The sequence below is a fragment of the Lepisma saccharinum genome, chromosome 6 (assembly GCF_977018435.1).
Source record: "Lepisma saccharinum chromosome 6, izLepSacc3.1, whole genome shotgun sequence".
Taxonomy (NCBI): domain Eukaryota; kingdom Metazoa; phylum Arthropoda; class Insecta; order Zygentoma; family Lepismatidae; genus Lepisma; species Lepisma saccharinum.
This window is the reverse complement of record NC_139234.1, coordinates 36,968,661-36,985,668: the sequence shown is the minus strand read 5'-3', so window position 1 is coordinate 36,985,668 and position 17,008 is coordinate 36,968,661. Positions and strand designations below refer to the sequence as shown.

Sequence of the window (17,008 nt, the reverse complement as noted above, 5' to 3'; positions counted from 1 at the left end):
ATATATATTATCCATTGCTATACGAGAATGTTCTGAATTGGCATGGATGTACTTTTCCCCTGCTAATTTTTTCGTATGGACTGATGTTTGAATTGTTGTCAGTTGTCTTACTTTTCAGATCAAGGAAAGAAATTACATTGTCAGGGTGGCGACAGACCTGGAAAACCGGGAAATGTCAGGGAATTTGAGGTGTCAAAAAAAGTCAGGGAATTTCGTCTTCATTGACTTTTTTTTATTATTTATTTATTTAAAGATATCGTTATGGAACTCTGTACGGGAACAGGAAATCTCGTTCGTAAGTTTCGGCCTCAACTTTCAGGCCCCTTTTATGCGCAACACAACCACGGCGCCAGAAACCAGTGATGGCAGGAGGAGGGAGGGAGGGAGAGCGAGAGAGAAAGATAGAGAGATAGATAGATAGATATATTTCTCTCGCCCGGGCTTCTCGGTGGGAATTTTAAATTCGAACACTCTTTGGAGGAAAATTGTTATAACTCAGGTGCTATTGAAGCAATCTACTTCGGGTAACTTTTGTTTTGCAGCTAAAACATCAGAGCAAATCTGGAGTTTGCCTCTTCTTCTCCCTCTATTTGGGAAGAAGGAAGAGAATGAAACATTTTTCATGTTCTTGGGTGCCATAAAAGTTGAATAATAATCCAAAATGTGAAACTCTGTTCGGAAATGTGGCATGGATATGTTGCGGAGAGGGGGGTGAGGGGGGAGGTTTGTCATCAATATGAATTTCCCAGGCTTGCTCCAGACCTGTGTCAGAGTTTCAACCCAAACATAAGAGTATGAAGGTCCAAAAAGCACATTAATTTCGTAATCAGCACCAAGATACCATATGGTATCATCGGGCCAGTACGACCTTACTCTGGTTACGGTTAAGCCTCTAAATATTACGTGGAAAATGCATTGAATTATCATTTGTCAACAGATGAAGGGGATAAGAGTGGGTGGCACCGTCTGATAGTTGTCGGACGTCGTAGTAAGGCATTTTGTTGGGCAAACTGAAGGAACATGGAAACAAAAAGGTTCCATTGATACATACGATTTTTGTTGAATATCGCCAACTGACAAAGTATCTCACTACAACATGCGACAGAAATTGCATGGACTGCAACATCCAACAGAAATCGCATGCATAAACAAGAAGAGCTTTAGACTGCAAATATGCTGCTGGAATTTTATTATTCTTCTGGCTCACTTCACCTTATTTAATGTAGCAGTGCTTACGAAGGTTTTCTTTCATCAGCCTGACGTATTACTGGTTTCGCACAAGTTAACATATGTTTACAATGACATTGCACTATTCTTAGATATCAAGAAGAATCGAACCAAACAGGATGTATATTGAATATTATCACGAAAATTTGCATTGGTGAACACTATAAAAATTGGCAAGTGCATGCTCTTAACCTCAAATTTACTGCAACACTAGTATTGCAATGGAATTAAGGCCACTCTCTGTCCTGTCTGTTTAAACTCGTGAGAGATGGTCATTAATTTCTCACTGAGTAAGGTTAATGTTCAATATTATGAAATAAAATACTAATAATAAATACGTAAATATTTTAATATTATATTTACTCGAATCATTCAATCATAAATGCAAATCACTTTCTTCAAGAATTGACTTTTCTCTGCCAGCCCTGCTAAATTTTCACTTTCCATCTACTGATTTATACGAGGGGTGGCCAGGAAGTAGTTTCCGATTAGTAGGGAGGGACATTGATTTTTCGCAAACGCCAAAACCGTGAAAAATGGTAATTGCTGCGAAGTTATGTTTAGGAATGTGCAGTAATGTGTGGACATATTTTTCACTCGTTCGAAATATCGAAATAATGCGAATTTGGCATAAAATGTGAATTGTTGCCGTTTTTAGCATTTTTTAAAGGAAATGTCCTAAAACAACGAACAATTTCATGAAATCCAACATTCTTGTCTTTTCTAGGCCATGTTTTTGTACATAGAACATGCAAGTTTTCCAACATTTTACTCAAGAGTAAACTATAGAGTTATACGTACCTGGAATAATTCCGACAGCCACATTAAATCATGTATTTCCCACGATTTTTTCAACTTCTATCAAAACCATTTGCATCACAGAGCAAAGTGGCTGGGTTCTAACAGGAGATCGAGTGCGTATCTACCGTCACACGGGAGCCACATCTTCGTATTTGTCGCACGAGATATGTTTTGAATTACCAAGCTAAGTGCGCACCATCGGCATGTGTAATAATGGAACTAAGTCGTTACGGCGTCTGACTACTATGCAAGAGACCCAGGGTAGATCCCCTGCGGGGGAGAACTGGGATGTTGTGCACCTATTCAAACTGCTCCGGCACCCACCCAGCATCATATGAAGCTGGTACCTTGAGGAAACTTTGAGGGATAAAGGAAGCCAAGAGCGTGGTGCTGATCACATCACCCCCACCTTCAGCTGTGATCAAGAAAGTGTGGGGCCCTAACTCCACACCCCTATACACCTTCATGGAAAAGTGCACTTTACTTTTACTTCCTCAAAAATCTGTTCCAACATATCAAACTGTCACGAAAATACGTAGACCATGTGACCTACAATTTAAAATAATAGTTTAAAAGCACAATGGAGTATTAAGTTTCAGTATATTTGGCAGATAAATGTTCTAAAACAAAAATGCAAATTTTGGGAAACATAACACTAACAAGTCAAAAAAAGATAATGCCAATTTTTGGTGCCATAATATATCAGTATCTGTCACGTGAGATTGATTGATTTAAATTTTTTGGGTGCATCGCCACTTATGGTCATTATGCACCCTTCAGTATATACAGGGAAAATTCCTTTATCTAAAATCCTTACCTTAAAATTAAAAAAGAGGTATCGAAAATAATTTTCCCAAAATAACTTTCAAGATATCAAACTCTCTCGAAGAGGCGTAAGCCATGTGACTTACAATTTGAAACAGTAGTTTAAAAACACCATGAAGGTATAATTTCAGATATTTGCTAGAAAATGCGCTAAAATGAAAATGTGAATTTTGGGAAAAATAACACCGTATAGTAATAAATAAAAAATAAGAAAATACACCAATTTGAAAAAAAATAAAATATCAAGGGCCCTACTGATTAGACATAAATAAAACATGAATGTCAATTGTAATTTATTGCATTAGTAACAGTGAGTCCTAACCTAATTTTCGGCATAATCACCACCGTTGTTCTGGTATTTGTCGTAGCATGACACTAAATTTTGTATGCCCATGGTATATTTGTCTGACAACAAAGACTGGAATTATCTCTACCGCAGTGTAGCTGTCAAATCCTTGCCCTACCAGAAACCTCTTCAGTTAAACAAAGAGATGAAAGTCGGTACGTTCAAGGCCAGGGCTGTACAGGGAATGGTCCAAGGTCTCTCACCTGAAGTGATGCAAAGGGCCTGTGTGTACTCAGCTGTATGGGGTTGTGCACATTCGATTTGCCTTCCGTGAATTGTCTGCACCATCGTCTGACCATACTATCACTCACGACATCCGGTCTGCACATCTCACATGATTGCTGGTGGCTCTGTGCCAAATTCTGAGCATGCAATGTAGGCTACATCGCAGTCGGTGGGAGACTGTATGAGAGCTGCAATCTTTAACCTATAACTGTCCTAAAACGGCTGCATTGCAACTGTACCAGATTACAGCTACATGCCACTTCATCCTGCCTGCATGTGTGTGTGTCGCTCTCCGACCACTAGTGCTGGGTATAGGCACCATTGGAGCTTTTTTCAGGATGCCCCTCGTATATGAACTTTCAAATGCTTTTATTATTGGAGTGTTCCTGTTTTAATGTGTGGTTAGCTAAATCAGGTACCTATAAAATGCAATTCAATAATTCCTTGCGTTAAATTTCTAATACCTACATACCCTTTTTGTCAGCATGTTGTCAGTTTCACAGTACTTCACTTGAATATACTGTACTGAAGCAGAAATCCCATTGATAATGTAAGGAAATATAATACTTTGTTTTGTTCGATTCAATTGTTTCACTTATATGCAAGAGTTAAGTTGTTTGCTTTACAGAAAAGAGAGAAGTAGCTTTATGCATTGAAAAATGAGTCCGCACTCTTGGTTCTTGCAAGCAGAGGGTTCCAAACCTCAGTGGAAATACCGAGCTTGTATAAGGAGACTGATAAATTACAAATTGTATTTCTTAATCAATCGCTCTTCACTCTTATCTCATTTAGTCGTAACTTTAAAAATAATCAAGTATTTTATTTTAAACTTACTACGTATGACAAAATTCCGTAATCCTTCCCTAGCTTGTGAATTGTAAAAAATTTTCCAAATTCACTATTTTGCAGTTTGAATTCAAATCATAGAGAATAGAGAAATTGAGTCCATTTCTTTGAAGATAATATTTTTACTTAACAAAACCATACGTGGATGTGTATTAGTTTATTATTTCCATTTGCAAAAACATCGATTTTGTTTAGTTTGTAATTGTCAGGGGAAAATGTAAATTTTGTCATGGAAAACCTGGAAAAGTCAGGGTATTTCATTTCTGCTTGTTTGTAGCCACCCTGATTATTATTCATGGGTTTACAAGTGAATTTTATGTGACGATGTGATTCATTTAACAATTTAAATACGTCCAAGATGGTGTTTTCATTTTTAGCAATAATTAGCACATCATCTACATACCTAATGTAGAGTATGATATCCGCACTTATCTGATTAACAATTGGAGATTCTATGTAATGAAGGAAAATGCTGGAGATGATTCTGGATACTGGGTTTCCCACTGATAGACAATTACTTTGCTGATAGATTTTGCCATCAAATATAAAGTAATTGTAATTTGCACATACAGTAAACCATTGAACCATTTCCCATGCTTCTACCGGGTTAACCTTCATCTCAATAGGCTATCTGTGTAATGCATCTGTAGCATTGGGACACTTGGATATAAATTTTCAACATCAAAAGTTGCAATACGATACTCATTATTCCAAACAATATTGTTTAGTTTCTGTTTCACTTCATATGCAATTTTAAGACTGAATGGTGTTTGTTGTTTAATTATAGCAAGCCTTTCAACTAAATATTTGGATAGTTTGTACACAGGATGTGTGAAAGTTGCAATGATAGGTCATATTGGATTTCCCTGTTTGTGAGTTTTTGGTAGTCCAAAGGCAATCGGCAGGGTTGAATTTTTGACAATGAGTTTCTTCACTTCTCTTGGTATAGTGATACTGCTTTCAATTACTTTCTTTACCTCATTTATTATTTTAGTTATAGGGTTTTGAGAGCTTTCTGTGAAATTGTTTGCTTTGAAACATTCTTCTATTTTTTTTTATAGTCCTTAAATCAGGTTTGTCAGCTCATCATCGAAGAGAAGGGTTTTAAAAAGATTCACGGGAAACATAGAGTTGAATGTCTGGGAAGCTTCGTTCATTGCAGAAGAACACTGGAATAAATTAAATAATGAAAATGTTAACATAGATCCAGTATGGCTTTGTTTTTTTTTCACAAGTGGAGTAAGCCACCATCTCTAAAATTTAATGTAACAGAAAACATCAAGAAACTTGGTGAAAACAATGATGACTTTGAATTACCTGATGATATTTGGGATTCATAATTTTAAATAAAAAATAATGTGATCAAACATTTTTTATCTGAAATAAAAATAAAACAGACTACTTCTTTTCACAATTAGGTTGCTATATTACAACAACGTATCATTGACAATATCCATTATATAATGGATTCTTTTTGTTTAAAAAATTGCTAACCATTGTTATAACTGTATCTTTAGTCAAGATAAAAATAAAAGTCTGATGAAGGGAGCGTGTGTTCTCCTGAAACGTCACAACGAAAAACTGTGTTCTTATGCTTGTAATAACCGTAAACTACAAGAAAATAATTCTACAATGCAAGCAATGCGTACATACAAGAAAAAATACAGTATTGTTAGTTAAAACACACTCATCATCTTCCAACATGGGTGATAAATCGCTGGGAAGCTTAAAACATTGTTGGAGGAAATTAAAATTGGCACATTCGAGTAGTATGTGCCTAACATTTAAAATTACATTACAGACATGCCACAAAGAAGGGTCCAGCCATCGTAGTAAATGACACAATTCATAACTCATTTGTAGAATACTACAAGGTTTCCGAAAAGTCACACAACCAAGACTTTGAACGTATATAACTTTTGTACAAAAAGCAATAGTGACGTGAAACTTATACTGGTATTGATTTTGTGTATGTGAATATTTTTGAAACATTAAGCAAGGATATCATGCTCTACATGAACGTTCAGTATGCAGATAAAGTTACTAAGATGTTTTAGTATGATGTAAAAACAAACATGGATAAAAGGCAATTGTGGAGTCAATTGCAAAAATTTTCGATGTGTATCGATGGTCTCTGTGGATATTTATCAAATGGATAAATTTTTTACGCACCTAACTACCTAACCTGCCTATCTTTTTGTACAATAAAGTGCAGCCCTTCTGTCATCTGAGCATTGATTGAATAACAGTCAGATGTTGGGTATACCTGATACTATCCTCTGACATGACCAGTGTTGTCTGTATACCTTGTCATTTTTAAAAAGAAAAACATACCTTTTTTTTAATATACCATAATGAACCCCATAAATCGTCTGTAAAAATATCATTATTTTATGAATTTATCAATCATCGGTACTCATTGAGAATTTTTGCAATCAATTTGATTTTTTTTTGTTTAATGTTCAAATTAATATCCACATAGACAAAGTTAATACCTAGTATAAATTTCATGTTGCTACTACTTTTTGTACAAAAGTTATGCACATTCAAAGTCTCAGTTGCGTAACTTTTGACACCCAATACAAATGAGTTATGTATGCTTTTTCACAAACTAAATTCTAGTCAGCATCACCAAATTCTTTTGTTTGTTCTAACACATCCTCAACCATATGAAAATGTTACCAATGCATCTCAGGATACATTCCCATATTCTTGAATAAATAAAAGTATAGAACCATGCTGCATATAGTCGACGTGCTAGCTACGTTAACGACCGGCTGGCTTTGAAGTCGACGGAGTTCGCCCACCAGCTGCAACAATCACATTCAATGCACAGTGTTGCCACACATCTACTCTATGCCACCTTGTCCCTCCGCGCACACCACCTTCCCACGGTCTCCATATTGAAGTTGCAAAGTATGGCAACAGTGTATCCGCAGTCATGTGACTGAGACTCCACGTGGAGTAGATGAGCAGAATGACAGCTGCGCCCATTGGCTCAAGGACTGCACGTGGAGTAGATGAGCAGAATTACAGCTGCGCCCATTGACTGAAGGTTGAGTGTCATAGGATGATAACAACTCGCCTGCTATTTATCCCTACCAATGTTTGTGGCGGCGGATTCTTTAGTTCTTCGATGTTAACGAAGTAAATGCATGAACTATGCAAGATTGGATCAACCAAGTGTAGAGCGAGAATATCAGCTCTATGGTTGGTTAACCAAGTGATTTGATGAGAAACTCAGTGTGTGTAACATTTGTCAGTTACTGTAATTTACATGAAGTTTCAACTTACAGAAGTACCCACCAAGCCCCCGCATCATGGCCAGATCTCCTCAGTGGTGAAGTTGGCCAGCCATATGGAGAAAATGAGCAGAAAGCAGAAAATGGGCCAGCATCTGCTCCCTTCAATCTTGCTCATGAACTTTCAGCAGATAAAAATGTTTTGAGACCTATTGCAGGTAGGAGTTATTTTTGTCTTCATTGTACATTTCATAGTTTTATGTAATGATGTGAAAAGCAGGAAATTCATTGTATTCACTGATATTTTTTGAACCTGTTCCAGTGTTAGTATTTAATGAATTCAACCTCTATGATAATTTAATAGAGACGTAGTGTTCTCAGCATATAAATAATTTTATTTGTGCATTGTAAATGTCCTCAGGGATTTTGGTATGGTATGTATAAGAAATGAATCAAACAACTATCGAAATATAAAGTGACCCAGAAAAAGAGACAGTTGCTCAACTATTTTTAAGAATTCTATTTGTGTCACATGTATTGCTACTGGGATATGTTGATAATTTGAAATAGACCTACTTCGATTTCTAATATTATTTGTTTCAGCATTTTCATTTTGTCATACATACTCCTTTTTTGCCACAACAGAGCTTTGGTAAAATCATTCTTTTCAGTACAGTTCAGCCTGCAATATCAGTACTATGTAACCATTCTTTATTTTTTCCTTAATGCTGAAAGTAGGCATTTTTTTTTATGTTCATCCGTTAAGCAACTTTATTTCAGAAATGGAAGCATTAAGAGTTCTTTGATTTTGCTGTTGGAGGGACATAAATGAGTGAAAGCTACAAACTTAATTACGGTGGTTCGAACAAGGTCATAAATTCACCAATTATTGTACATTCTCTGTGTTACCAATTGTTAATGTAATCAGCAGCCCCAACTATTTACTCAGGGTTGCTCGCAGGTACCCATTCATCAGATGCTGTGTGAGCCTCAGGGCTTCTCATGCAAGGTCATTCATGGTAGTTCTGGTTGGACCTCTGTAGCTCATTTATCATCTTAATCAATTAAATGAATGAATTTGTTTATTTTTTTTTTGTGTTTCTGCCACTTTGGCTAATTGCGAAGATGGTGATAAGATGGATGAATGGTGATTAGATAAATGAAGGGATAATCACAAACACATATAGACAGCACACAACAAAGTCCCCTAGAGGATTATACTGGCTATGGGTCCAGATGCTAGAGACTTGTTAGTGTGCAAAATGCAGTCCAGGGTGTACTACTTGCACGTGGCAGTAAGGTTGACATTTGGGTGTTTTGCAAAGTTCCACCCCTAACACCCCATTTATCATCTTGATGATGTTCAGACACACACACATATGTGATGAATAAAAAAAAGTATCAAAACTTTGGTACATAAGCAAATTCTGGGTTCAAATTTGATATATGAGAGATTTCAGTGGTAATGTGGTAGATAAAACTCCCAATTTGATTTGGAAACTTCAACTCTTATGATACAAGATAAAAATTTCCATCCTAATAGGTATATTCAGAGAAACTTGTACTCACTTTATCCGCGAACCTGTTTTTTCTTCTTTGTTCTATCAATTTTGGTGGCCACTGCCATCATCCTCGTTGGAACTTGTTGTTGTACTGTTGCCTGGCAGGCTTCTATTGTTTGTAGTTGTCAGTCTGCCTCTAGGTGCACTGTTGTCTACTCTGCGTCCTCTGCTATTTCCCAGCATTAACTGCTGTAGTAGGGGAATCCAAGCGTGGTGTGCCTGTCCACTGTCGATGTTTAGCTCATGTGGGAAGTGCATTATGGCATGTGTTTCCTTGATTTTGGTGTCTACGAGTGTGTGCTTGACTTGTACCTTTTGGATTTTATGGCTATTGTATTTTATGTGTTTAGCAAGGCCAGTAGTGGGTTGGACTTTTTTTTGCATCTGCAAGGTGGTGTTGGATTCTTTCATTGACAGATCTGATGGATCTGCCGATGTAATGTGCCTTGCACTCGAAGTCTGCATCGTGTACACCTGAAGAAGAGATACTCCACACTCCAGAACTGCAATACATTCAATATGGAAGGTATGCAGACGACACAATAGTCATACAAAAAGGCAGAAGAGCTCAACCTTCTAGTGAAAAACTAAACAGCATCCACCCTAGGCTCAACTTCACTGTGGAACAAGAAAAACATGTCAGGATCAACTTCCTGGATGTCACCGTCAGCCGCACACTCAACAAATTCATAACCACTGTCTACAGAAAACCAGTTGCAGGCAACCAGTACATACATGCTCTTTCCAGTCATCCCCCTAAACAAAAAGGTAATGCATGGCTGAACTTTTATCGAAGAGCCTTCTACTGTTGCAGAGAAGAAGATCTGCGAGAAGAGATTGCCACCATTACTGAAATAGCACTGAAACATAGCTACATAGAAACCCATTTTTCCACTTGCTTCAGTAAAGCAGAAATACAGGTCAGGCACCCTACCCAGCCACATATAACAGCATATCCAAAGCCCTTCTCCCCTATGACATCAAAGTAGCACACAAACCAAATGCTAAAATAGCTGATAAACTGAACAAACACAAACTGTACTTCCTCTTCCTCCTTGATAACCCAGTTGTTATGTGCAAGGCACATTACATCGGCAGATCCATCAGATCTGTCAATGAAAGAATCCAACAACACCTAGCGGATGCAAAAGAAAAGCCCAACCCACTACTGCCCTTGCTAAATACATCAAATACAATAGCCATAAAATCCAAAAGGTACAAGTCAAGCACACACTCGTAGACACCAAAATCAAGGTAACTCATGCCATAATGCACTTCCCACATGAGCTAAACATCGATAGCAGACAGGCACACCACGTTTGCATTCCCCTACTACAGCAGTTAATGCCGGGAAATAGCAGACGAACAGTTGATAACAGCACATGTAGAGGCAGACTGAGAACTACAAACAATAGAAGCATGCCAGGCAACAGTACAACAACAAGTTCCAATGAGGATGATGGCAGTGGCCACCAAAATTGATAGAACAAAGAAGATAAAACAGGTTCGCGGATGAAGTGATTACTGGTTTCTCTGTATTTATGTACTACCGCATCACTCATTTCCTAATTATGAACTAATAGGTATGTTCATAAACTTTACGTATGTGAGAGTGAACATCACACTCATCTTCAGGGCCCGCTGGAGGCACATAGTGGTTCATGTCCTACTTTACGAGGGTTGTTCGGAAAGTTCTAAGAATCGGTCAGAGATAGCGTTGCAATCTGAACAAAAGCATGCATATTAGAAGGCCATATCTGTTCTGAACATGCAGGAAAAATTTCATTGCCACTCTTCCAATAGTCTGGTTTACATAGGTACGTGAACTAGCAAAAGTGCAAGTGACGTGACAACATGGAACAAAATGAAGTTTATGTGGTCAAGTTTCTGGTGAAGAAGGAATTAAATGTGACAGCCATCAGAGCTGAATTGGACACATTGTTGGGAGACTCTGCCCCATAATTTGCCACTGTTAGCAAGTGGACGATGCTGTTCAAGCTTGGACGGGACAGCGTTGAAGATGACTCCCGTAGCAGACATCTGCCAACCGCCATCACACCAGAAACAATCGATAAAGTCCATGTTATGGTGCTGGCTGACCAAAGATTGAAAGTGCGGGAGGTAGCTCATGAAGTGGACATCTCAGTGGACCGAGTACACCACATTCTCACTGAAGAGTTGTGCATGAGGAAGCTTTCGGCGAGATGAGTGCCGTGCCTGCTCACACCGGAGCAAAAAAGCATTCCACCAGGACAACGTGCCCGTCAATCACCCATGGGCACAGGCTGGAAACTTGACAAACTTCGCTTCCAAGTACTACCCCCCCTACTCTCCTGATCTTGCCCCCAGTGACTTCCACCTGTTCCCAAACCTGAAGTAGTTTTTGGGTAGTAAGAAATTTCAGTCCAATGAAGAAGTCATCTCCACAGTGACAGGCTATTTTGCAGACCTGGGCGAATCCACATATTCTGCTGGTGTCAAGGCATGGAAGACCGTTGGCAGAAGCGTAGACAAATAACCAAGGGAGATTCAGTATCTCTTGGTTAAATTCTGTGGTCTTCGTCCACTAGCGACATCTATCCATTGGTACGATGAACTACTCTCCCAACCAACCATACATTGTTTCCTTTTTTCAATGATAGATGGCAGTCTGTTAAAAAAACCAGAAACGGGATGTAAAATGTGAATTTTTATTAGATCAATCAGGCCAAATATATGCACAACGCGTTACCAATCTTCTGTTCTGACGTCACCACGGAAAGCTTTCATTGTAACGCTAAATGATTAATTTTTTAGGTTTAGTTTTCTTAGTATAGATAATACATTTGCAGGGTATTTATGCTAAGAGACCAATCGTACCAATCGTAAAGGATCTAAACTAACAACGTAGTCACACTACCTCTGACGTCAAAACACAAAGTTGGTAGCACGTTGTGCAATAAAAAGAGGCCCTAGAACAAAAGGCAAACAAGCCTTCACTGCCATCTAGCATGTCAGTAGAGAAGCAACCTGACCAATAACTCTTGTGCCAATGGTTAGATGTCGCTAACGTCGCAAAGCCACAAGTACGGGCATATGAGTCTCACCCCATTGGGCAGAAGTGAAGGAAGAACCTTTGAGAAGATTATGTTGAAAAATAAAACCTCAATCACTTTGATATTGTGTTTCTTTCTATCCGATTCTTAGAACTTTCTGAACAGTCCTTGTACACTATAGTTTCAGGCCCGACCCTGTGGCCGAGTGGTTAGCACATCGTGCTGCGACGCCAAGGGTCCCGGGTTCGAATCCCGGTCGGGCTTGGTTGTTTGTGAATGTCCATTCATCAATTTCATCACTCATCCCCATCTTCGCAAATTAGCCAAGAGGCACAAAACGCGAAGTAAAATAAACTAAATCAATCAATCAATCAACTATAGTTTCAGTTCAGATTAGCCTTTCAGTGCCTAAAGTGGACTTAAAAACTAACTCAAATTCATCTTCAGGGATTGAAAATGAGAGTGACATTAGCGCTCGGAAGCAGATTTCAATCCCTGAAGATGAAGAGTGACGTTAGCTTGGAAGCATATCCACAACTGACCTGGTTCACATCCTGAGAGAATCTCCTAGTCATTTGCCACCAGGAATGTGTCAAGAATTATTTCGTGGAGCATTGAAGAATTTTGTTTGTCATACCACATTTTTCTGCAAAAATGGCTTGTTCCTGGATTTGCACAACTTTCAGGATAATCCAGACTTGGGAAAGGGTTGTATTAACAAGTAGATTTTTGAATTTAAGAGTTTGTTTTGGAAATAATTTCATATGTGACATCCTTTGTTTTAAATCGCATAAAACGAACATTAGATGTTTGTAATCTCATAGTTCATGTTTCTGTTAAAAAGTAAATATGCATGTCCCTAATAATACTAATAATAGTTTTGATAGTAGTGATGACAACAAATGGAAGTAGGAGTACCTGGGTCCTCTCTGATGGTGATTTTTTGACCTTGTAATCAAGGGGGGTCCTAAGTTTGATACCCAGTGGAGGCACATAGTGATTTGGATCAGAACCTAAACTGTAGGTCCAATCCCAATGCACCACCACCTGTTTCTCCAAAATTTGTCTATAGTAAATATTTCAGTCATAGTATGCTTTTTTTTTTTTTACCTCGAAGTAAAAACAACATAAAATGAATGAGTTCCCTTTGTTTGCAGGTGTGTCTTTAGAAGAAGAAAACAGGAGACTTAAAGAAGCTAAACTGTGTAAAATATGCATGGATGAAGAAGTTGGTGTTGTATTTCTGCCATGTGGTCACCTCATAACATGCGTCCAGTGTGCCCCAATTTTGAAAGACTGTCCCATGTGCAGGCAACCCATCAAAGCATCTGTGAGAGCTTTTCTCTCTTAACTGTTTACATAGATTTGTGTCTACCATATGTGCACAAGTAGTGCACCTAAATTGTGAAATATGCACTAGAAACTCTGTGTTGTTGATGCTTGTGTTGTGTGTTGTGGTGCTACATTTAAGCATTTATTCAGTTACCTTAGAAGAATGTTTCCATCAATTGTGGAGATTTTGCAAGAGAAGCAAGTGAAGAAAACCAATCGATTTTGTGCCTCTTGAAATGAAGTGATAACTTTGTTGTTGTAGACAAAGTAAGTAAATCTATTTTGGTTAATTGATATTAAGTCACTACAGAAATGTAATACATCACATGCCAGTAAAAGGTTGATAGAATTTTATCTATAAAATCGTGATTACAACTAGGGTATTCAATTACTGTAAAGCAGTGAATTAAAAACTTTACCACATTTAATTCAAGATATTTTTGTACGAGTTCATAATTTTAATGTTTGGCAAGATGCCAGACAAATATGGAACTATATTCTCTGATAATTCCACTATACGTATTTCATGATACTCTTGCTGGTGACAAGTAATAAATCAAGGTAGTCTAGTTCTAGTAGATTTCAGACAGAAGCGACATGCAAAAGTGGAGATTTATACCGAAGTGACAAATGACAAGGGAAGCAGGCCCCTTTTATCCATAAGCAAGCATTCACTGCACATGTGCGAACAACAGACCAAAACGATGTGATGAGAAAACAGCCCAGTTTGAATGACATGCAAGTGACACATGTAGCTTGTTGTGCCGCTTTGGTTTGAAAGGTTGCATTGATTACAGAGGGTTTGCTTCCAAGCAATGTACGTCACTTTGGTCTAAATGCTTCCTCTGCCATGAGGGAAAAGGACTACCACTTAGCTGTATCATTAATCTCCATGGGAAAAGCTGACCGTGACGGAGTGGTTTGCACAGCTTGCTATGATGCTAGGGATCCCAGGTCCAAATCCCATCCTGGGCATTGTTGTTATTTCTGAATCTCTTCATCATTTCATCACTCATCCTCATCGTTACAATTAGCCTAAGGTGACAGAAAAGCAACTCGAAATAACACAATTCAAATCAAATCTCCACGTGGAAAACAAACTGCTTACTTTACAAAACCAGAGTATATGAATTACCTTTACATTTATAACAATAATCAAATGGCAGATTATTGCAGATCCTCCCTGATGTTGTAATCAAGGACTCCCAAGTGCAATCCCTGCGCTAGATCAGAATTCCATTTCAAACTGCAGGTTCAGTTCCAATGAGCCCCTTAAGCATTAAAGGGACTTAAAACTAACTGTAACTTATGAGTCATTCCATGCCAAATCATGTGCAATTTCCAACCTGACCATCTCCGATTTTCATGAAATTTGGGGAGTTGAAACTATGCATGGAACTTAGTAACTATAAAAATTTTGAGTCTCGTGCGTCTTGTAATTGTTCAATTATTCAAGGTCAAAGTTCGCATAAATTGCCCTTTTTGATCCCGCTTAGCTATACTAAATGTGCGCTAACTCCACCCCTATTTTGCCTAGGAAACTCATATAAAGCTTATTGTACAGGGAATTGAACAAGCTTTCCGGTGATATATAACAAGCCTACCATTGGATAAAAATTAATTTTGTCACGTGACCTTGACCTTTGACTTTGAATATCTCAAAATGCGTCATCATCAAAAATCGTGAAAATAATATATTTGGTTCCTCATGCCATACTCTTAAAATATATCGAAAAATCATTCTGGGATGGCAAGGTCAAGGTCTCGTGACAAAATTATATTTTTATCCAATGGTAGGCTTGTTATATATCACTGGGAAACTTGTTCAATTCCCTGTACAATAAGCTTTATTTGAGCTTCCTAGGCAAAATAGGGGCGGAGTTGCAGCATATTTAGTATAGCTAAGCGGGCTCAAAAAGGAGAATTTATGCAAACTTTGACCTTGAATAATTTAACAATTACAAGACACACGAGACTCAAAATTTTCATAGTTACTAAGTTCCATGCATAGTTTCACTTCCCATAATTTCATGAAAATGCGAGTTGGTCAGGTTGTGGGCTGTGTTGATTTCACATGGAATGACTCTCATAGAATCTTCATGAATTTTGCCATATAATTACATACACTTTACTGGAACTATTAAAGTGTAACTACCATCATACTGATATGACCTTATCAGCCAGTACTGCTACAGTACCAGCAGCCCCCCGTGGCAGAGAGGTTAGCACATCGTGCTACGACGTCAGCGGTTCCAGGTTCGAATCCTGGCCTGGGCATGGATATTTGTGAGGGTCCATTCATCAATTTCATCATGCCATCACTCATCCCCATCTTCGCAAATTAGCCAAAAGTGGCACAAAAAGCACAGTAAAATAAAGCAAATCAAGCAATGCTACAATACCATCATCAGTATACAAGACTATTCACAAGGAATGCAAGGGTTTAAAAAATTGCCTAATACAGTACACTTGAGATGAGAATAGAATTTTATTGCTCCGTTTGCACTAGCAACCATGTGATGCCACTCAGTTTGCAATTGTGTTACATTACAGGCCATCCTTACAGTATAAACATACCTTTAAAGGTAGCCTTCTAACATGTGTGTTAATTGAATGAAATCTGTGGAAAGACATCCAATATCCAATGCCTTTGGATATTTTCCTGGCAAGGATTAACATAATTTATGCTCAGATAGGTTAATTAGGACAGGACATGCTCAGGTAGGTTAATTAGGACAGGACCTACAGTGGAACTGAACTACTAAAATTGCCCCCTTCCACCCTCCCTGCCAAATCATACACATATACACATGATATAGAAAGGAGAGATTATAATTTGTAAAATTGATGATTAATCCTTGAACACCAGCCCCATCCCTTCACCACAACCACCACCATCTCTTAGGAAAAAGTTCCGACATCTCTGCTTGTGCTTGACTTGTACATAAGAAATGCAACACCAGCATTCATTCTCACTAATTTTTAGTTCCTCCATAAGAGGGAGTGATTGAGAACTTCATGCTACAAAGCCAAGTACTCCACTCTGTTGTGGCACACCTATATTACCTCATTCCTCTCCAAAGAACAACACATTTGTTTGTTTATCCCAGTAAAAACTATAATTCAAACATCAGACTTACATATTTAGATGTCAGTATCATCGATGTAGATATTATTGATATTTCTGATACTCAGTTGTTCCGCAACACTCCACTTCCTGCTTCTGGCCGGAAAAACCCAAATAAACAACTAAATAGGCTCGATAGTCCTGGATTCCCATCCCGTTCCTCACCAGAGCGCTCGGAACCAAAGAATCAATCACAGGCAAGAACTTGCTGAATTTATGTTGCAGGGTGATTGCTGAAAACTCGCAGAAATGGGCTTTATACATTTATTTACAATCAACAAAACAAGTCTCTGATTCTTCCAATAATTCTCTAATTTACATTACATTTCTCAAACTTGAGCCCCACGGCAGAACTGCCAAGTGGAAGCTAGCATCGACAGAACCACCTCGGGATGCTCTTTCTCATGGGAGGCCACTGGAGACCAAAGATCACTCTCCCT

General features: G+C 38.2%; 1 protein-coding gene across 1 annotated transcript in view; it reads left to right on the top strand.

Annotated features, from left to right (window-relative positions):
• The window catches only part of Diap2 (Death-associated inhibitor of apoptosis 2), a 328,461-nt gene extending 314,600 nt beyond the window's left edge, over nucleotides 1–13,861 (top strand). The window contains exons 9-10 of the mRNA XM_083123774.1: nucleotides 7,567–7,730; nucleotides 13,267–13,861. Of these exons, the coding sequence (XP_082979900.1) occupies nucleotides 7,567–7,730; nucleotides 13,267–13,460 (358 nt within the window). The 3' untranslated portion in view covers nucleotides 13,461–13,861. The remainder of the gene's footprint in view (nucleotides 1–7,566; nucleotides 7,731–13,266) is intronic.
• Nucleotides 13,862–17,008: the final 3,147 nt, after the last annotated feature.